The following is a 23,638-nucleotide window of genomic DNA, read 5'->3' on the forward strand; positions in this document are numbered from 1 at the left end:
GTGCGGGCTTGAGGAGAAGACGGGGTCGAGCGTGTGGCCGGCGGAGTGAGTGGGCGTTGTGACGAGTTGTCTCAGTCCGAGGTTGGCGAGGTTATCGATCAGGGTTGTGGAGTTGTTGTGGTTGTTGTTCTCAAGGTGAAAGTTTAGGTCTCCGAGGAGGATGTAGTCGGTGGAGGTCAGGGCGTGCGTGCTGATGAAGTCGGCGATGGAGTTGCTGAACTGGGGGCGGGGTCCGGGGGTCGGTAGACGAGGGTGCCTCTGATGGTGGAGTTGGGGTCTGTGTGAATCTGGAAATGCATGTGTTCGGCGGTGCTGAGCGCGTCGGCGTTGCTAGTCGAGACCCTGATGCTGTTCTTGTGGACGATGGCGTTTCCTCCTCCGACTCCGTTGGTGCGGTCTCTGCGGGGGATCTTGTAGCCGTCTGGGATGGCTATGGTGATGTCGGGTGCGGAGGAGTTGTTCAACCAGGTTTCTGTCAGGAAGGCGACGTCCGGGGAGGTTGTGTTGAGCAGGTCCCAGAGCTCGAGGGCGTGTTTGCGTGTGGAGGGGGTGTTCAGTAGTATGCAACGGAGGTGGTTAAGGTCTTTCTTGGCGGGTGGTTCTCGGCTCTGTGGCTGGTGTAGCTGCAGTTCCGGCAGGTGAAGGGACCGTGTGTGCGTTTCGGGGCGGCCTTGAAACGGTTTTGGATCCCTCCGGGGTTGAGAGCGTGCAGAGTGCTGGCATCGTAATGGCCCAAAATGGTGGCTTGGCCCAATGGGAGGGAGGGTAGGCAGGGCCTGAACTAGAGAAAACCAAAAATGTGCCTATGCCTCCAAAAAATGCAATAATGCAAACACTGAATGATTAGAGATAAACCATAAATTTATTAGTTTATCTCGACAAAACTTTTGTCATTGAATCAATACGTAAGTTACAAAATTCACTTATTTTAGGAGCAGACAAAGAGAGAACCATCAACTTCCTTTCTAGCCGTGTGGAAATCAATCGAACAATGTGTATGTAATGGCGGCGGTCATCATGGCGGGTGCAGGGGCTAGGGGTTATGGCGCTGGGCGCGGTTCAGGTGCGGACAGGCACAGACGGGCTTGCCGCGTGCCAGCGGCATGACCGCGCAGCGGCCGGCATGTATTGGGAGGTGGGAGTGAGGAGCAGCTGGGAGGCGAGGCCAGCAAATGGGCAGTCAGGGGGGCAGAGCCACAGGGGACGCAGCGCCGGGGGCGGTGAGGGGCAACAAAGGAAACAGTAGGCAAAAGTGCACAACAATTGAGAGGGAAACAAGAGGCACAGAGGGCAGAAAGGCCACAAAAAGGACAAAAAGGTCACAAGAATACAGGGGGAAACGAGTGGCACAGAAGGCAAAAGGTCACAAGAAGGGCAAAAATGTCACAGAAAAGCGGGGGAAACGAGTGGTACAGAAGGCAAAAGGTCATAAGAAAGGGCAGAAAGGTCACAAAAAATGGGGGAAACGAGTGGCACAGAAGGCAAAAAGGTCACAGAAATGCAGGGGCAGCTAAGCAACAGAAGGCAAAAACGGGCAGAGAGACACGAGGGCCGCGAGGAGAGCATAAGGAAAAACGGGCAGAGAGACATGGGGGCAGCGAGGGGAGCAGAAGGGAAACCGGGCCAAGAGACACGGGGGCAGCGAGGGGAACAGAGGGAGAGAACGGGCACAGACAACGTACAGGCAGCAGGGGAGACAGACAACAGCAGTCACAGACACAACAATGAAAATGCAGTCACTACAATGGGAGCAATGAAAGAAAATACAGGCAATACAATTGAGGGAATATGAGACGTTATTTCGCATGCCATTACTTCGCATGCTATTACTACCTGGTTAATACTTAGCAATAACCGTTACTACGGAAGTTTTTACTTCGCATACCATTACATTGAAAGTGTTAATGTATGCGAAGTAAAAACTTGCCTAGTAATAAAACTGGTATGCAGAATAACGTGTCATATTAAAAAATATATTTTTTAAAACATAACACTACAATATATAATAAATAGAAATATACTACCCTGCACATCTAAAACACCAAAACAGTAAAACACCACACTACCCTACACTATTGAAACACCACTACACTACCCTAAACCCTAAATCACTACCGCCTGCACGAACATACACATTCCCCTACTCCAGTCCCTACTCCCATTCACTACCCATCCCACCCCGATACTACACTAAACCCTAAAACACTACCCTACACTACACTAACCCCACAACACTACCCTAAACCCTAAAACACTACCCCCAGCACGACCCTGCACCTAGCCCCAGTCCTGTCCCTACTCCCAAACACTGCACAACCCCGACACTACCCTAAACCCTAAAACACTACCCTACACTACACTAATGCCACAACGCTACCCTAAACCGTAAAAGACTACCCCCTGTGCAACCCTGCCCCTACCCCCAGCCATTCCCTACTCACAAACACTACCCTACACGACCCCCTACACTACCCTAGACCCAAATACACTACTCTACACTACACCTACACAACCATACACACAGCCCCACTTACCTCTCTCTCCTCGTGGATCACCTCCTAGTGCTCCAGCTTCCTGCGTCTTCAGAGTTGTACAGAAACGGAAGCGCCTAAATAAAAACAACGATGTGGATATCCTGCGAAGTAACGGTCATGCGCAGTAAAGCCATGCGAAGTAATGGCTTCTGCGCACTATCGATCCAAAGTAAAGGCAATCTGTAGTAGTGGGCGCGTAGAAAAGGTCACCCACCCAATGGAGGATGAGCAAACCTACGGCCTACCACTGGCCACCAGGGATGAGGCACAGGTGGTAGCCTGCGGGTGGAGGAGGGCCTCGAACTTCCTTAGCAGCAGCAGCTGGGCAGGGAGGCACAGGCGGTGCTGTGATTCACCACCTGGCATGAAGAGTATAAGCATAGTAACATATTTTTTAATAGCTATAGAAGAGAGTCAACCATTAATATCCTATACTTTTCTTATCATATATTCCAAAATGCGCCTGTGATCACTGTGGAATGCCCAGATATGGGGTTATCTGTTTACGTGTGCTGAAGCAATGCTTCCTATGGAAAGACCTTTAGGAATTCACAATAATGAAGCTGACCTAATTAAATATATGGGCCAGTGCTGTGTTGATGTCAGGGAGCTATTTCATAATTGTCGACCCAGTAAACAGTGTGATAAAGGTTAGATTTGCATGTATCTACAAGTACACTACTTACTTATGAACACTCGGACTGAGGTGTATCTTGTTCGGCAACCCATGACTTTCCATCCGAGATGCTGTATTCACTGTATCACCAAACAGGCAGTATCGAGGCATCTTCTCTCCGACCACTCCTGCTAATACTGGGCCGGTGTGTATCCCAACCCTAATCTTTGCAAAGAAGAGAACAGACGTTAAGAGCTGACTTTCATGGCAAATTTAATATAGCATTTCTCTATACAAATACTGGACAGCATCATTGATTTGCTCAATACAGGATGATGAAATAATCTGGCTTCCTAGCACCACACACACCTTTGCACCATAGTGACATACACATTAGGCCTGGGAGTAATTTTGTTTACGCCGAAGTAATCCGATTAATTTCAGTAATTCAACGTTAGACTTTGACATGGAATTACCATTAATTACGCAATTACGCCCGCTTGTGTAATTAAGAGTAATTTGGGTTGAAAATAAGCAAATAAACTAGGCATTTTGAGCGAGGTCTTCTTTTGCATTTAGCACTATTAGTATCTTTGCATCAATTTCGGATGTGAGAGTGAGCTTTGTGTTGAGAAAATAGAGCTAAACGCCAGGATGAAGTTGGGGAAAAATCATGCTGCTCTTCATGCTCTGTTGCCTTGAGCTCTATTTCTTAGAGCAAAATGCATCCTTAGGACTATTTTGAGCGTGAGCGGGCATTTTTGCTCTGTCAAAATAAATCTTGAACTACTCTTCTTGTGTAATTACACGGAATCTCGTAATTTTACAGTAGTTCAGCAAATAACACAAGTTACACCCACCCATAATGCAGATTCCTTAGGAATTACATTAATGCTATTTTTAGATGATGAAACTGATCAGTAATTAAAAAATTTACTTATGTGACAGCAAAGCGCTTTGTACACTGTGGAGCTGCCCAGCAGGAAGTGGTAGCTGCAGGTCCCTCCTAAAAAATAATAATGTTACGGTCCATGAGGGGTTAGTGGATTAATAGAGGAGTGGGTGGGGAGACGGATTGGGAGAAAGCAATGGAGAGCAGGGAGCAAAAGATGCAGACTGAGCCAGTGGAAAGCCAGAAAAATGTATTTCTTTACAAGCGACAGGGAGGGGCGAAGAAAGCAAGAACGTTTGGTGGGAAGATGAGGGAGCAACACATGGGGGAGTGGGTATTTGGGGCACCCAACACATTAGGGAGGGAGCTACAAACCACATACACTATAATGGAGAGATGAGCAAAAAAAACAAGCATTGGCATAGCCAATAGGTCTCGCCTTTGGGACCTTATACGTGTTTAGCCATGCAACAGTTGATGTTGTTGCACCAAGGATATTGTGCTGCATACCTAAACACTTATAAGGTCCTAAAGATGAGACCTATTGGCTATGTCAATGCTTGTTTTCCTTTTGTGCATTTTTACAGTGTGATTGTTTTGTCAAGTAATTAAAGAACGCTCCTGAGTAATTATTCTGATTGAACATTGTCCATGTGTTGACTATAACATTGCTGTTTTCTCATATCTCCTCCTCCCCTCACCCACCCACCCAGTCTTCTGTAGAGCTTGGCCGTGTCTTTGGGCCTGGACACCTATTGGGCCTGTGCGTGATTAATGGCTGTGTGAACTGGAGCTGGCTAGGACAGCAGGCGGCGCTATCCTTCGTCGCTTCTGTCGTTCTCTGATCAACACACACTAGTAAAACCCTCACAAGGTCTCCCTGGCAGTTCTCCGCCCTCTTGTACCAGGCCAGAGGGGCCTTGTGTTTCTTAGAACCTGGTGGTGAAGGCCAGCGCTGTGGAATGTGCCATTCCATCCCCTGCTGTGATGCCTGTAATGCAAAGTGGGGCCATGCCAACCAGGGCACTCGCACTCTGGGCATTGCAGTCGAGCACCAGCACAGCCGGTGGGTTTATGTCAGTTTGTTTCCAGAGGGAATGCCAATCATGGTGCAGTAGAGGTGATGCCAGCCGGGGCCCCACAGAGATAAGCTGGAGTCCGGTGAGAACATATCGATGGGGGTGTGCACTTGGAGTCCAGTTCGGGGTGCACCCACAACAGACAGCTGGAGGCTGCCGTGAAGGCACCAGCCTGGCACGCAAACTGGTCCCAGGCATGGATGCTGATTTGAACAGTTGTAAGGTTCCCTCACCTCTCACCATGGCATATGGCAGTACACAGCACTGGTGCCAGGATTGGCAGGGTGGCTTGTGGCTTCTGCGGAGTTGCCAGAGGATACAGTAGCAGCAAGGACAGGCAGGGGACAGCGTGCCCTGCAGCCTGACAACGGAACGGCCTCGAGGCAGAGATAGACAAATGAAGAGCAAAATAATCCCTTTTCCAGAAGATGAAGCCCGGGTTTGCTTGTGTGCACTGCGATCTGCCTACAAACAACAAGCGTGCGTGCCTCACAAGTTTGAAGAGGAAAGGAGGAGGCAGCAGGGGGAAGGGAGAGAGGAGGGGGCCTGCGCCTGTTTCCCTGCGGGAGCGAGCATTGAAACCAGCTGTTAATTACAAACAGATGGTTTCAAAGCTCGCTCTCACAAGGTAATCGCCAAACGTGCACGGGTTGCCATTCAAAGCAATGCAATGCGTGCACATTTTTGGCCTCAAAACCGAATTGATTCCTAAAGGTCTCCTCCCATGCAGCGCATGTGCGCTGCATAGGCGAGACCTAAAAAAGAATGTTCTCCGAATCTGAGCAATGGAAGAATACAAGCCGTCCAATCAAAGGATGCTAAAGAGGATATGCTCGAGGAGCGGGACAAACACAAGAAGAGAAAGGCAGGCCATCTTATAGAAAGCAAGTAAATGAGGGTGACAATAAAGCCGATCAATGGTAAGTAATGTGAGAGCGCTAAGCCCACTGCCAGTTTTGCCATAGTCTACGAGAGGCTTTTATCTATGGCTAGCTAAGGCTGTCTGGTAGGCAAGAAATTCAATTTGGGTTCTCACTTTCTGCAAAACATTAGACAGCTTTCATCTAGCTTGAGAGGTGTGGTGGGGCATACCATTGAGTGTATCGTTCTTTGTCTGAGGTCTGCTTCAGCAAAACATGCAGTAACTTGGAGATTTTTCAAGTTAATGTATGCATTGAAGATACCAAACAGAAGGTTATAGACCCCTATTACACTGGCACGGCAAAGAAAATGGCATCATGATACTGTCCCTGAATGTTTGCCAGCCATTTATGCCTCAATGCAAATAAAACACAGATCTTGCTCCTGGTGCCAAACAGTCAACTCTAGGACCTCTCCTACTGAATTTTCTTACCCTGGATTGCCAGTGGAGGCAGCAAGAAACGTAAGCATATATTGAGGACCAGATTTCTGCTGCGCTATAGAAGAACCTGCATCTCCAATCTTTCAAAGTTGGCTTAACTCCTAAGTGACTAACATCTGATTCTACAGCTGCAAGCAGTAGTATGTTAAAGAGCATTATACTGGTCCACACTATAGCAACATGCTTCCAAGACCAACTTGAATAAGATGCAAGCAGCACAGAATTATGCGATTCGGAATATGTATAGTCTTAAAAAACTAACCATCTAATGAAACATGATCAAGGCACTCAACTGGCTTCCGATCAAGGAGTTGATTTAGCACAAAACACTAGGTTTATTAGGGAAGTGAGTACCGGGTTTCAGGCATAGGTATCATAACGATTGTTTAAGAACCGTGCAGGACAACTATAGATCGGATAGAATTTTTCTACATTTGGTGGTGGGCTACTTAGTGCAGCAGAAGATGAATTCTGAAATGCTTCCCCTCTGAAGCTCTCCTATGTCTCTGTCTTTATTCTTTCAAATTTAAGGTACAAATATGTTAACAGTACTTGGTAGCCGGATTTCTTAATGTTATTTATTACCTCTAGGCTTTTCTCTATTTAGCTGTGGTTGTGTCATTTTTTTCTGGGAATGTGTCATTGTTATTTTATGTGCACCTTGAAATTGATACTCTCACAACAAAAATCACAAATAAAATATGAATCAACTGCCACGCTTGAAGAGGACCTTTAGCAAATGATTGTGTGCTTGATAAGGTGAACTGGTCTAAATAATTATACATTAGAGTAGTTCCAGCCTTTTTGACTTTGGATGTGTGTATTATTATAAAGTCCTCCTGCATCCTATTGATATGTCCAATTGTATAACGATTTAACAAGTGTTGTAAGAAATGTAATATGCTTTTGATACTGTTCCCATTTTTCAGTTTTTACACATGACCACAGAAAAGCTTCAACTTCTCTTTGTTTACCTTTAAATATGGAAGAAGCTCAAAATAGGTCTTCTTGCCAGTGATTATCGATTTTGTCAATCAGAACTGCTCACCCAACAGCTGTACAAACAGGGTGCTAGGTGCACAAATATCTGGTCACAAAATACTGGTCGTAAACTGTGACCAGTATTTTTGCTACCAGTAAAGACTACTAACCAACCTATGTACTAATGGATTTGTTCTTGAAAACCTCAATGATAGTGGGTAAAAATCCAACCTACCTCATCAATATTAATGAGGTAAGTGGCAAATCATGATTGTGATTGCGTGCTATTACATGAATGATGGCCTGCTGGGGTCAACAGACCACCATGTCTGTTATGGCATTTCAATAAAGTATTTTTTTAATGCTGTCTATTTTCCTTAAAGGACACTTGGCTACATCTAAAAAGTACAGTTTGATTTTTTTTAGTTTGTATGAGAGTTTGAAGTAATCCTGTGGACCACTGTTTACTCCCCAAAAACATTTTATAACATTCACAAAGGGAAAAGGGTTCCCTGGGGACCCCTTCCCTTGTGTGAATGGGTTAACACCCCAACTTGGGTGCTGGTAACTTTTCAATGGTTTCCAACAGCTATTTCTGTTCTTAACCGCATCGCTGCGGCGGCTTTTCCCGCTGTGTGCGGCAATTTGCGAAAAGCCGCGTTAGATGACGAGCTCAGCTCGTCATCCGCACACGACTACCGTGGCTGATGACGAGCTGAGCTCGTCATCAGCAGCGAAGCAGCTAACCTTTGACACACAGGGATAGAATTTCTATTTGGTAGGGACGACTGCAACACACCACTTCTAAATAGTGATTCCTTAAGCGAACTACATACTACTAGATTGTATTGCAGTTGTTCATGGGGTAACAAATGATTTTCCTAATGAACATTAATTAAGCAGGTCACAATTTGCGAATCCCTGTGATTGGCTGCTAATGCAGGAAGGCACAGCACAACAGACATTCCTCACTGGATTTTTCCTTTGAAGGTTGTTTTTATGAAGACTCCATCTGAAGTTGCTGACAAGATTCAACAAGGGGGAGGTCTCCCAACTGACACTTCCCCTTTGTGAATCAGCTACCACCCCAACGTGGGGGCCAGTAACTCTTCAATGGGCCCATTGCAGTAAAAAACATCCATACATTCCTTTCCAAATGAGAACTAGGAGAGGAGGCCCCGTTCACACCTACCGAGTTGAAAAAAAGTTCCAATAAATAAATGTACTTTTGTATAATAGGAAAAACCCTTTTGTTGCAAACTCTAATGTTTGCAACAGTGCGAGTATACATTTATGAGTTAAATAAAAATGGAAACATAGTAGTTGCTGCTTCATTGTTCGCAAAACGTACTATGAATAAACACAGAGAAAATGAGAACAAATAAATATGAATAAACACAGATTGAAATGTCTAAAAAATAAGTACTATAAACCCCTCGCCCTAATTATGATAACTAAAATTAGCTGATGTTGGATACAGTTTTGGCAAAAACTGTACTATGGAACCCTGAAAATTCAAGATGATGAAAGGGCAAGTTACATTGACTTACTTGGATGGGATTTCCAGTCACAGGGTTCTTCACCTCTTTGGCTGCTATAATCATCCCCAAAGCAAAGTTAGCAACTCGCTCAGCATGAGTTGACACTGGCACTGGAACACCTCCGACAACCATGTAGGCATCCCCTATCGTTTCCACCTTTAGAAAAGACATTCAGAGCTAGAATTACAGTTGTTATTTACACTATCTCATACTTACATATGAGTCATGTTTCAAAAAGCACCAACAAGGCGCTCAGCCCTCCATTTTAAATTACTTAATGCATATTAAATGTATGTTTTTAAAAAGGATGATTGGTTTGCAGCAAAGATACAGCAGGGAACGGTTCCACAGAACCAAATGCATCTTTCACATTAGGGAAAGCACGCCACTTGTATTCAATGCAAATAACTAAGCTGATTACTACTACTTTGCCAGCTTTCTTCCATGCACACCATGCATCTGTTGACCCAATAGGTGTTGAACTTTCAGCCCCAACCACATTCACAGTGTACAGGTAGGGGAATGGTGTAAGAGCTGGGGTTCCGCTTTGGTCAGCTATGGGCCACTGAATGTCTTCATCCTCAGGACTGACAGAAGCCACAGTTATCTTGGCTACACTCAGCCAAATGCCTATCTGGCTCAGTCAGAGGGAATGAGGAAATGATACCTAAATATAACCAAGTGAACGATACATCTACCTGCAGCTGACTCTATACTGTGCCTGTCATTAACCCCTTGCTCTTGTAGTATCTAAGCTGAGCACTCTAAGACCTAGTTCTGGAACTCTCTAGCTCCTCTGTCATAACTGGCTGCATGGCTGTTCCATCGGGTTTGGGTCTCAAAAAGTGCCACCAGTGTTGACAGTTGGGCAGTGGCTGCACTTCACAACAGTCACAGTGGTACTTCAATTCCACAAGCCAACACCATGGAGATAGCTGAGGACCACAAGCATGTGTGTGTGAATGATCAGCCGGTTTACTTTCCGACCGCCTCCATCATAATGAGGCGGTTGGAAAGTAAACTGAGCAGCCCATTGCTGTGCGGCCCTAAAGGGTTTGACCACAGGTCGGAGCTTTAATGGGCCCCTTAGTTGTTTACTATTTTAATTTAACTAGATTGGTTTGATTTTGAAAGATTTTATGTTATTGTGTATGTGTGTGTATATATATATATTCACTGAAAAAACCATAGGTTTCACACCAGTTATAGTTACCTGGAAATTTTACTGACATAAAACCATTGAAATTCCACGTTATAGTTAGTTGGACTCACAAAAACTTGCGCGCCTGCAATGCACTGCTGATGACGTCACATATTACATCACTCGTGACATGGTCAGTGACATCACTCATGACATCACTGATGACACCATCTAGTGATGTCATGAGTGACATCCTATTATTTGTTGGTTTTATAATGGCTAGCAGACAATCCAGCAGTGAGGATGAACCAGAATTCATCGATGAACAGCCTCCTCAACGAAAAGTTAAGGAACATTTCATTTGGAAATTTTTTATAATCCCACCTGGACTAAAAAAGGTAAATGCTCCAAAAGTGCAGTGCAAGATCTTCAAAGAAGACCTGTCACGAGGAAACCCTTTGAAAAAGTACTCTTTTGGGAACTTCACAATGATCCGGCATGTGGAGAGGAAGCAACCCCAGAATTTTGCCCGGGAAAGTGTCAGGGCTCTGGCACAAGAGGTTCCCAGTGATGGGGCCTCTACATCAACCGGAGGAGCAACTTCTTCTGGGAGGGGGCAATCACAGGAGCAGGTGCCAAACATTCAACCTGCATTTAACCATGGTGTCCTGAGATGCAGATACTGCAATCAACTCCTCACCTATGGGGAGCAAAGTGTCCAGCTCATGGTTCGAGCGTTGGAGAACCATCGCTGCCCTTCCCACCCCTAATTTTTTTTGTTTTATTTTGCTCCTGTTGAGCAGTTTCCATTCCCTGTTTTTGTTCCTGTTTTGAAAAAAGAAGAAAGCCAAAAGTTCTTTTCAGAACTACCTCCAGTTCTCATCAAAGAGCTATATTCTTAAAAAAATGAAAAAGGGTAAGTGAAATAGAGTGCATTGATAATTGAAAGGAGAATGAGTAAGAAAGAACAGAAAGGTATGAGAGGAAAAAAGAAGTGAAGTAGGAGGACTGAAAGAAGGTGAGTGTTAGGAAAGAAAGTTACGAGAAGAAGAGTGAATTTGGGGAATGTTGATATTCAATGAAAATGTTGAAAAAGAACAGGAGTGTTGAAGGATAAGAAAAGATGCATTGCTGGAGTTGAAGGTAGAAGGCCTCATTTATGAAGCCATGCGTCACTTTAACGCCACCAAAGCATCACTTTTTGTGACATAACATTCCAATAAAAAATGCACCTTATTTATTCATATTTACAAAGTGGCGTTTCTTGGTAAATACATCACTTTGTAAACCCCTGTGCCACATTATTCCTACGTCAGGTGTAATGTATGCAAAAGGGACGTATTGACGCAAGAAAGGGTCGTAGAGGTGACACAGTGAATAAACTGGAGGCCTCATTTCTGAAAAGTGACGCATCGCTACGTGAAAACAGCGATGTGTCACTTTTCTGGGCGCACTCCTTATGACATTCCAGATATGTCATATTTAATTTATGACTAATCAATTCGCAAGGAGTTACAGATACGTCAGTATTTCTGACGTATCTGTAAACACAAAAGTAACGCATTGCTGGAGTGCGTCACAAAAGTGATGCAACTCCAGTAATGCGTCCTTTCACATGGAAAAAGCACCATGTGAAAGGTCTTGCGTCAGTCTTACACCTGCTGTGAAGCAGGCGCAAGATTTTGACGCAACAGCATCCTAAAAGTGACGCAGTGAAATCTCATAGATTTCACTGCGTCGCTATTACAAAGCTTTTTGCGGGGGAACACCCCCTCTGCATACATTATACCTGACGCAGATATAATGTGGCGCAGGATTTTAAAAAGTGACCCATCTACCTAGATGTGTCACTTTTTAAATATAGCGCAACAAGGCGCATTTTTTTACACCGCTGGTGCGATGCGTCACTTTTCTGTGCGCACTCCTTACGACATTCAAGATGTGTCATATTAAATGTATGAGGAATCATGTCGCAAGGAGTTACAGATACGTCAGTATTTCTGACGTATCTGTAAACATAAAAGTGACGCATTGCTGGAGTGCGTCACAAAAGTGACGCAACTCCAGTAATGCGTCCTTTCACATGGGAAAAACACCATGTGAAAGGTCTTGCGTCAGTCTTACACCTGCTGTGAGGCAGGCGCAAGATTTTGACGCAACAGCATCCTAAAAGTAACGTAGTGAAATCTCATATATTTCACTGCGTCGCTATTACCAAGCTTTTTGCGGGGGAACGCCCCCTCTGCATACATTATACCTGATGCAGATATAATGTGGCGCAGGGTTTTAAAAAGTGACCCATCTACCTAGATGGGTCACTTTTTAAAATATAGCGCAACAAGGCGCATTTTTTTACACCGCTGGTGCGATGCGTCACTTTTCTGTGCGCACTCCTTACGACATTCAAGATGTGTCATATTTAATGTATGAGGAATCATGTCGCAAGGAGTTACAGATACGTCAGTATTTCTGACGTATCTGTAAACACAAAAGTGACGCATTGCTGGAGTGCGTCACAAAAGTGACGCAACTCCAGTAATGCGTCCTTTCACATGGGGAAAGCACCATGTGAAAGGTCTTGCGTCAGTCTTACACCTGCAGTGAGGCAGGCGCAAAATTTTGACACAACAGCATCCTAAAAGTGACGCAGTGAAATATCATAGATTTCACTGCGTCGCTATTACCAAGCTTTTTGCGGGGGAACGCCCACTCTGCATACATTATACCGGACGCAGATATAATGTGGCGCAGGGTTTTAAAAAGTGACCCATCTACCTAGATGCGTCACTTTTTAAATATAGCGCAACGAGGTGCATTTTTTTACACCGCTGGTGCAATGGTGCTTTCCCCTTGTGAAAGGACGCATTACTGGAGTTGCGTCACTTTTGTGACGCACTCCAGCAATGCGTCACTTTTATGTTTACTTTTATGTCAGAAATACTGACGTATCTGTAACTCCTTCCGACATGATTCGTCATACATTAAATATGTCACATCTGGAATGTCGTAAGGAGTGCGCACAGAAAAGTGACGCATCGCACCAGCGGTGTAAAAAAATGCACCTCGTTGCGCTATTTTTAAAAAGTGACGCATCTAGGTACATGGGTCACTTTTTAAAACCCTGCGCCACATTATATCTGCGTCAGGTATAATGTATGCAGAGGGGGCATTCCCCCGCAAAAAGCTTGGTAATAATGACGCAGTGAAATCTATTAGATTTCACTGCGTCACTTTTAGGATGCTGTTGCGTCAAAATCTTGCGTCTGCCCCGCGTCACTTTTATGTTTACAGATATGTCAGAAATACTGACGTATCTGTAACTCCTTGCGACATGATTCGTCATACATTAAATATGACACATCTGGAATGTCATAAGGAGTGCGCACAGAAAAGTGACGCATCGCACCAGCGGTGTAAACAAATGCGCCTTGTTGCGCTATATTTAAAAAGTGACGCATCTAGGTAGATGCGTCACTTTTTAAATATAGCGTAACAAAGCGCATTTTTTTACACCGCTGGCGCGTCACAAAAAGTGATGCACAGGCGGCGCAAAACTGGCAGCGCTAGGCCTTTATAAATATGGTCCTGGATTTTCCCCGTGCTTCGCTCCCTGGTGCGCCTCCCAGAGCGCGTACGGGGCGCTCCCCCCGCGCAAATTGAAAAAAAATGTTTTTTTTAAATGCCCCGCAGGACCCTATTTTAGCCCCCACATCAAACCTAGGGGGTCAGAGGGGGTCTACTCTGCCCCCTTATGGTCATTTGCCCCTTTGTTTTTGCCACCTCTTGTGTCTCGATTTTACCGAGACACAAGATGGCGGCCGCTCCAGACTGTTTAGAAGGTTTACAGACACCCAAGAGTCAATCAGCTTTCTGCGCGCAAGTCGCGTGGCGCGCCCGGTGCGCTCCCCGGAGCGCGTACCGGGGCGCGCCTATAGATATATATATTTTTTTGAACCTAAATTACTCAGAATCCACTGGAGCACATATCTTGAGACATAGCAAAGGCACATCGGGCTACTAGTCTCTACAATTTTGCCAAGTTAGGTGTAAATCCATTCAGCCGTTCGAGCTAAAAGTGAAATCGACCGCCCTATGGAAATTAACATGGGGAAAACGCGTTTTGGGACCCCCCTTTTATCTCGGCCCCCGCTTGACAAATCCCCTCCCAAACTTTCAGGGAAAGACCGGAACTCGACGAGGCCATTTTGAGGAAATTTTCAGGCAGATTCGTCAACTGGTGCCAAAGTTATTCCAAATAGAATTTTGAGATTTAACATTGAAAAAAATCCTAACTATAACTACCTACTGGCGACCGCCAGTAGGTAATATATATATATATTTTTTTGTTGTTGTAATATTTTATAATATTTAAAAACATTGAAATTATCATATAAATAAAAATTATTATGGTAATAATTATTTTGTAAGTAGTTATATGTAATCATATATATTAAATATTAGATTTGTGTTGAATTTTTTTCAATTAAGTTTATTTGTTAAAATATATATTAAATCTATTTTATTTTTTAAATTAATGTATTATTGAATATTATTGTAATTTATATATATTTTGAAAACGTAAATTGATACAATGATGTTTATTACAACGATATTTTGTTTTCGATATTTTTGTACTTACCATTATAAATATATAAAGGATGAAGATATTTTTGACAATATTTTGGTCACAATATTTTGGTAAGGGGATATTTTGGGGGGCGACATTCTGTCAGTGAACCCCCACCAGACTCAGGATATCTCTCAGACGCCTGCAGCCACCACTACAAATTATGCAGAGTATATTTTGCCTGGAGTCTGACTCCATTACTTCATCAAATGCAGACAATTCAACAGACACATTGCTCATGAATTTTACCCACAATCCATTCAGTAATTGATATTCACAAAAAAGTAAAGGTTCACCTTGTAGACATCATGAACTGTTGTCAGTCGGTCAAACCGGAGGTACATGGAGTTCAACATGAAGACTATCTGGATGGGCTCGCACTGGGCACAAATGTTGGTAAATGTCACAACGTCACTGAATAAAATGGTGCATTCCTTAAACTCTCCTGAAGGGATAAGAACAGCAAATTTAGTGTACTGTATTTCTTTGCAGCGTTTATTACTCCACTACTGTATCACATTTCCTCCATTAAGAAGAATATTAACCAAAAACACAGTACCAAGGAAAGGCAGAGTTTCTAAGGACCTTCTACACACTGGAATCACAGTAAATAAAAATTGAGCAATATTCACCCCTGTCGAACTCCCCTTTTTATATCCAGGTCCCTGGTAACCCTGAGTTCCTGAGAGAACCTCACGTTAGCCTTGGATGACTTGTGCAGATCTTCCAAAAAGTCGACTAAACTGTTCTCTACCCCCATTGCCCTCATGGCCTGCCACAGCTTGACCCTGTTCAGGCAGTCAAATGCTGAGGACAGGTCCAAGAAGGCAAGGTATACAGTATCTGGTCGCGAAACTGTATAATTACCCAATATCAGGGAGAGATTGAGGCATTGAGTCCACAGTAGAACACCCGGGGCGAAATCCAAACTGAACATCCAATAAATGTTTTGCTCCTCCGCCCAGCTAGACAGTCTATCCAGATGTACGCGGCCAACAACCTAGCCACTGAATAAAGAAAGGAGATTGGCCTGTAGCAACAAGTTCTATTCCTATCACCCTTCTTGAAAACAGGGACGATAGTAGAGGTCGCACAGGACTCAGGGCACCCATTCATTGCGGCGGCGTTAAACACTGCCACAAGTATTGGCAACCAGAATGAAGGGTCAGACTTAAATAGGTCTGGGGGATACCATACGGGCCCGGGGCTTTATTGCTTGGTATACCTAAAATGCCTTCCACCACCTCTCCCAATTCAAAGTTCACTATGGGGAGTACATGTCATGGCCGACCTGTGGGGGGGAGCTCCGTTGGGCTCTCAAACATTAATTTAAAATGAAGCACCCATTCCTCCTCCGTAATATAGGAGTCAAGGGCCCTCACACTGTCCTGATCAAAAAGAGGCCCATTCACAATGCTCCAAAACCTGGTGCTACTCCTTAGGGTACTAGAGTTTATCAACAGCCTCCAGGCCTCTTCCTTCATGTCTCCTTTCCTTTTTGCCAAACAATCCTTGTATTCCTTCCGGCAAACTTGCAGCTGTGCAATATTTCTTGGGTTTGCTGACAAGGATTCCCTTTGTTTTTTAGAGGCCTTGGAGCAAGCGGAATCAAACCATCTCGGTCCAGGGTGCACAGTTCTGCCACCCGGGACACTCAAAATCTTTCCAACTTTTTACAATGGATTCATATGCATTAATACCCTCAGCTGGGGAAGAGCCTTCATCCATGCACAACCCTACCTCATTAGCGCATGATTCTCTTATCTTACAGGAAAAATGATCTGAAGCGATCTGAGACCATTTAAGACGGTGAAGCCGTCCATTGGTTTTAGCATTCCCGTTGATGCAATTCCACTAATCTAAGCTGACAATGGTCCCTGCAAATACACATATAGAGGGTTGTGATCACTGTGTACACTATCCTCAATATTAAAACTGCTAAATAAAGCGTGTAAAGGGGAGGAGATTAAAATATAATCAATAAATGACTCCCTACCTCTCTAATTAAAGGTGGGTACGGGGAAAGTGTGATGTGGGTCAGAGATGGTCATGGTACACATCATGTCCAAATGGATCTATTACAACGCCTGCTGTTACAACGCGGTTTTTACATCGCATACCATTACAACGCATAGTGCTTTTAGGCGCTGGATAGTGAATTATTTAATTTACTATTCCAACTCCAGTCCCCGTGGATAGTAGGGAAGGTGTTGGATAGTAAATTAAATATATTCCCTATCCTAGAGCGCCCCCCAGCGCAATGCGTTGTAATGGTTTGCGTTGCAATGGTTGCGATGTAATGGTAGTGCGTTGTAATGCTTGCGTTGTAAGTGATGTTTCCCTGTCCAAATCACTCATCGGGTTATTTAGTAACTCCCCATGTGTGGAATGTTTAAAGTGGAACTCCTTTAGGTGCAGGCAACCCAACTTGGAAACTCCGGTGAGCATGTGGTTTCCGCAAGGGTGGATGTTGAAATCCCCAAAGACCGTTAAATTGTGTAGGATGGAGCCTTAAGATTGATTAATAAGAGTGACCAAGGTGGTAATGTTGCTCACACCAGATGAGCAGGTAGCAAAGTTATAAAAATTGACAAATCCCCAACTTTTGTCTCCCCTATTTAAAATCAACTGCCATATCCCTGGGCTAGGGGATGGGATGACCTGAATCTGGCAGTCAACTGCCAGGGAGATGTAAGTTTCTAGTCCACCCCTGGGTCTACCCCCAGTTGAGGGGGTGGCAGGCACAAAAAACGCCCTATAACCCTCCAAGAATAAATCACATTCCACCGACCAGGTTTCTTGGAGATTAATCACAAGGAATTGCCTCACAGATTTTGCCCAAGAGGATCCTGGAATTTGCTTGCTAAGCCTGCAATATTCCAGGATCATTTTTTTTGTTTTTTTCTGCAGGTGCGTCTAGGTTCTCATTCCCTAACTCTTGTGGTTGCTGGAGATTTAAATCAAGGCGGGCCCACTCTCACGTCATTTCTCATGTCATTTCTTAGTCAATCACATCTCTCCATCCCAGTTAGTGATGAAAATCTATTATGTAGGTTTATCATGGAACCTACACCCTGCTGTCCATCAAATAGAGATGGGGTATGGGCCGCGGATGTTAGCTGTTGCATGTGCCCAGGAATCCATCCCTGTGGCCACCCACCTTGGAAGACTGGTATTTTAACATTGCGGGGTCTTACCCTAGGTTGATCGGGTTTATAAAAGTAGCCTAACTTGAATGCCCTGATTACTGATCCTAGCTTACTGGAGGCCCAGTATACATCCCCAAACAATATCCTACCCGCGGTATGAGGATTGTCGAAATTAATAGTAGATACATTGGAACCGGAATGGCACACTGACAGATTTTAAAGTGCGTGTTTTGATCTGAACTCGAAGAGACAGGTGAGTTTTAACAGGAAGATCATATTTAAGAGGGTCTCCTGGAAGCTGTACATCGTTTCTATTCCTCTCCATATACCTCATAGAATAAATCGTCGGAGGTCTACATTAAGCTAGAAGAGAGAACTGGGTGTGGGCCTTTTATCGAGTGATTGGAAGCACACCCACTTGACAACCAGTAGTAGGAGAAGGGTGGTGAATATAGTGTTGAAGTGCATTTATCTAAGGGCGCGCCCTTCACCAAGAGTACAGTGCTGGACAAACCACAATCTATATGTTTTTAATGAATCTGACTGAAAGTGGCGACGGAGATTTGTTTGACGGTCACATTGACTAAATGATGGAGGAGTAAATACCAGTAATTGTTGAGTCCTGAAGAAGGTGGTCGTTTATTCTTTCTTAGAACCACCGAAACGTGTCAACGCTATTTTTTCCAAGGAGTAACCATAAGGATAAGAGCAGGGATCTCACCAGGGTCCCCCCTTCAGTAAATATTGTAAGATCTTTTCAGTCAACAGAATGTATACCTGTGTCTACAGGGTGTCCTCATGTAAATTGATTTTAATGTTTTTGTTGTCTTTTTTCTAATATAATTTGTATGCCTTTGCACTGAATATAATTGTATGTTTGTACTGTGTTTTTAACTAATGTACTACAAGGGGCGTAATTGTCATTAACTCCATTGGTTGGAGAATTGCTCACTCTGCTTTAAAATTTTGATATTTGTCTTTTTAATAAAATTATATTTGTACGCCCTGTATCTGGATCCGAGGGATTTAGTGTTTGATCCAAAACAATGGCTTGGGCACGGCAAGCCAATGCTTATGTCTACTCAACAGTGTTAATGCAACCTTTACTGCTGACAACAGGAAGTCATTGCTCATGCACTTTGACCCCATGATTGATGATTTGGGCACTGACAAGCACTATGATGATTTTAGAAGCAACATCTATGAGAAGTTTTTTATAAGATAGTTTAAAATTTGTAAACAACTTCTCCTTCCTGGATCATGCACAATCCTCACCATTAAAAAAGGTATTCTTCAAAACATTGTTTGACTACTAAAATGGTAGCACTCCACAGGCCAACAACGGTAAGGCTCTCAACACGTTTTTACTCATGGCCATACCAATCACAGCCTCCAATGTTCAGTACCAGATCCCTATCTAGAAGAGGGTGTTTCCACCGTGAGGTTCATTCTCCCAGCCCCAAGCTACACCCAACTCCACCTCAGGTATGACCACTTTTGTCTATTCCACATCTTCCAGTTCCCCACCTTCCTGTAGGGGGCTGACTAGCTGGCTTCCTTCCCAACTGGCAGAATATCACATATGATCCCTGGGTTCTACAGACCGTTCAAGGGTTTCTTATCAAGTACCTTGAAGACCCCAGGAGATTTCAACATCCTCCACTTCACCCCTTTTTACCAGAAGAAAATCTCCTGGTAGATCAGAAAGGGCAGGAGATGATTTGCACGAATGACATTATCTCAGCCTAGGCCACAGGTGGCTTTCTAAGCTTCATGTTTCTGGTCCACAAAAACTCAAATGTCTTACACTGGCAGTATAGCTAGGATGCTTGAACTCCTATGTGGCTCAACTTCAAGCTAGAGGGCATCCACCTTCTTCAGGACACTCTCCTATCTAGTGTCTTGATGCTATGTCTAGACTTCAAAGAGGCCCACTTCTCCATCCCGAAACACCTTTTACACTATTACCTGAAACTCAAGTGGAGGGACTGCATTTGGGAAATCTGATGTCTTCACTTTGGATTTGTTTTCACCCCTTGGAATTTCACCAAACTCCCCTGGACTCTCAACTCCTTCCAAATTATTTGGGGTGTCTGATTAATCATCTCTTTAGATGACATCCTTTCTGTGGCTCAATGCCCTTAGACCTTCCACCTCCATCTCACACTCACCATCAACCTTCTTCACTCCATAGGTTTCATCATAAACTTCAAAAAGTCACTCAAATCCCCAATTTAGTCAAATATTTCTTGGGTTTCATAGACAACTTGTCAGGCCTAATCTCAACCTTGATCAAGCAATATTCCCAGTCCACCCTGCATTACAAAGCCTTCTAAAAATGAAAAGCTCTCCATCTTAGCTTGGGCCTTCCTTTTTAAACTCAATCTCTCTGGACTAGTATTACTCCTGTGGTCACTAAAATATCATGGAAGCCTGGAATGTCACAGCAATCTTAGGCCTATCCCCAGACTTCATCATTGAATTCAATACAATCAATTCAGGTTAGGGCTTGAACCTCCAGGGCCTACCTACTGAATTACTTTGGTCTCAAGAATTATGCTGTCTACAGATCACTCCTGAAAACTCCTCATTGGAACCACAACCATTAAGAGTTTCCTTCATCTCAAATGATACTGTTGTTTCATTCTTACAATAGATAGTCTTTCACCATTCCAATATGTCAATAAACTGGAGGAGCCATGTCCAAGGCCATGGCATCTCCTTCTCTAGATCTTGGGAACTTCTGTCCTCAACAACCCCCTATCTTTACTGCCCTGGCTGATGTCAGGACAAGGAAGCAGATGTCTGCCACTTGGAAGACATTTGCAACCTACTAGAGAGCTCATTTTCCCAATGGTTTGAAATGCAATCAACACTTTAATACACCTTATATGCCAAAAATGTTTGTTCATTTCGCTGTAAAGGTGTTCTTAGCAATTTGTTCTCATGACACTGTGTATTTCCTATGTGTAACAAACCAAAAAGCTTTGCCTGGGCCACCTGTTCTTCGTTTTCTCCCCTGTTGTGTACTGTACTGGCTAAGTAGAACACAGGCTTATGTCCTATTTTATGTATTGCTGTGTACTATTGTCTCTATTCCTTACAAGTAAATGTCAGACCTCTGTCCGACATTTACTTGTAATAATCAACACATTACAACAATACTCCTGGAATCTGAACCACAAAGCTCAAAGTAATTGGTTGATGTGACCTTGATACAAAATGTTCACTAATGATTTGTGATCTGTTCAGAATGAATCTGTTTCTCAACAAGTAGTGCCTGAAGTGATTAGTGGTCCACACACATGACAAACCATGCTCAATACCTGCATACTTTCTTTCAGAATCACTGAGGTTCTGAGAAGCAAATGCAATTACACTTTAAGGTTTGTCTGTCTTTATGAGACAACGGCTCCCATTCCATTGGAACTGTCATCTACTGCAATCATACAAAGATTATGTACCAAAAATGTATTTAAAGTAGGCGCAGTAATAATTTGGTTGTTTGCCCTTATGTAGAAGCCTCCTTCTCCGAGACTCACACATTTCAGTACAATATTCACAGACTTCTGCAAATGATAGCAATTAATCCACAGAGTCCGGATCAAGCGCTTTCTCTATGGCAACCACTAGTGACACCAAAGGAAGAATCCCACTAACCAACATGGAATGTCCTAGGATATTACCTATTACCGTTGATCAAAACAAACAACAGTTCTGCAAAGTAAGAACCAAACCCTTCCTAAAAAAATTCAAATAAACATCTTGAAGACGATCTTAATGTGTACTAATGGCCTAAATGAACATAAGAATGTCACCCTGAAAACATAGGTTTCAAAAAAGGGGGAGGCGAGAGGACACTGTTAACCACTCAAGGCAGTGGAAGGTCCAGTAGCAGCTTAGTGTCCGTACTGAGTACTAGAGATTCAAATCAAAAAGGGGGGTTGCTGCACTGTTCCTGGAGAAAGAAGAAGGGGTGGGGAGAGTTTTATCCTGGCGTGACCAAGGGTGATTAATGGTACCCTGGGGCATCCATTATGTTGGATGTATTTGCCTCACACACCCCGAAGAGTGTCATGCTTCATCATCGGCGGTTGCTCCTCGTCGGGGAGGCGGTGCAATCCCCGACGGGCACACCTCAGAGAGGGGCTCTTTGGCGGAGATCTTTTTTCCAACTGCCTTTTGGTGAAGTGGGGGTATGTGGGCAGGATGGTGTGTTCCTGTGGTCAGGTGGTTAAAATGTAACAAGGGGTACCGGAATCGACTTTATTCTGGGGGTCCCCTGGCTACAGTTAAAATGTGGGGCTAGATTCCTAGGTGTCAACTAATTATGTTGTGTGAACCTAGAAGAGACTAGAAGTGCATGTGGTCAACATGTTTCTCGCTAATGGTATCTTAACCGCGATTCTTCAGGACCAGAGTGAAAACAACAACATGCTAATATCATATGTGTTGTATTGTTACCTTAGTGGATCCTCCTATGCCTATACATAGAGAAAGGATAAGGAAACATTAATTGAACAAAAATGCAAGTCACAATAATGCCTTCTTGACAGGGGCTACCCCAAGAGTGATGTTCTCAAGGCAAGGAAACGGGCCAGAAACAATAATCGCGAAGCCCTGCTGGAACGTCAGGAGAGAGTTCCAGTTGAAAACCAACCGATCACCTGTGTAACTACTTTCACCCCCCTGTCCAATAAAATCAGGAACACGATTAAACATCACTGGGGCATACTCAACACAGGCGACATGACCCTAGAGGAACCTAGGTTTGCTTTCAAAAGGTCACAAAATCTGAAAGATATCTTGATTAGCACCAGGCCCAAAAATGTGAGGAAAGAAACCCAACTAACCTTATGGCACTTACCCCCCGTGATGGACCACTACCCTTGTGGCATGTGTGGGGTCTGCAAATACACCCTGACTCTCAAAACCATACAACTCTCCGAGACCTTCAAATGGGAACTCAGGCAACACACAAATTGCAATACATCCCACTGTATATACTTGCTATTATGCCCGTGTGGCCTACAGTACATAGGGATGACAACCCGCCCCATCAAGACTCGAATCATAGAACATCGCAGCAATTTCCGCTGCAGAAAGACCCACACCAAGATGTGCAAACATTATGTGGAAGCTAACCATAATGTTTGCACAACCATGATGAGAATTCGTTGAAGTGGATAGTTTTGGAATCCAGTCCCAACTGCCCGACAAAGGTCCTCTTCAACAAGGAACAGAGATGGGTGGATCGGTTGTCATCTGATAAACAGGGGCTTAACGAAGACATCCCCTGGCATTCATTATAAATTCCATTGTTCCAAAAATCCCCCCATGAGATTCAGTTACCAGCCACATTCCCGTGCCAAGAGATCTGACAGATACACAGACCACAGACCACTCATGGGTTACTCCCACCCCCGCCAGCGCCACCACTGACCTTAGGTTACCAACTGACATGGGCCCCCCACCATATGGACACCTGGGTCGAACTACACACATAGACCCGATTCTGTCACTGACATATTATGGTACATTTATGATAGTCCTTAAACACCAAGGCCGCCTGGGGACAGCATGACCTTATAATGTCAACTGCATCCCGATGCTTCGGCATACCCAGGGACCCCTTACATCATGGCCGCCATCCGTAATAAGACACTAGCCCGGTTTTGCATTTATAAGAGGGTCTTAACAATCAGCACGACTTAA

At 44.0% G+C, this 23,638-nt stretch overlaps 1 protein-coding gene across 1 annotated transcript in view; it reads right to left on the reverse strand.

Moving 5' to 3' along the window:
- The window catches only part of LOC147683486 (guanylate cyclase soluble subunit beta-2-like), a 350,021-nt gene that overhangs the window by 56,739 nt on the left and 269,644 nt on the right, over positions 1 to 23,638 (reverse strand). The window contains exons 9-11 of the mRNA XM_086944858.1: positions 15,071 to 15,219; positions 9,016 to 9,162; positions 3,221 to 3,375 (exon numbers count right to left, since the gene is read on the reverse strand). Coding sequence (XP_086800984.1) covers positions 3,221 to 3,375; positions 9,016 to 9,162; positions 15,071 to 15,219 — 451 coding nt within the window. The remainder of the gene's footprint in view (positions 1 to 3,220; positions 3,376 to 9,015; positions 9,163 to 15,070; positions 15,220 to 23,638) is intronic.

This window comes from Lissotriton vulgaris, chromosome 11 (genome assembly GCF_964263255.1).
Source record: "Lissotriton vulgaris chromosome 11, aLisVul1.2, whole genome shotgun sequence".
In the NCBI taxonomy this organism is placed as follows: domain Eukaryota; kingdom Metazoa; phylum Chordata; class Amphibia; order Caudata; family Salamandridae; genus Lissotriton; species Lissotriton vulgaris.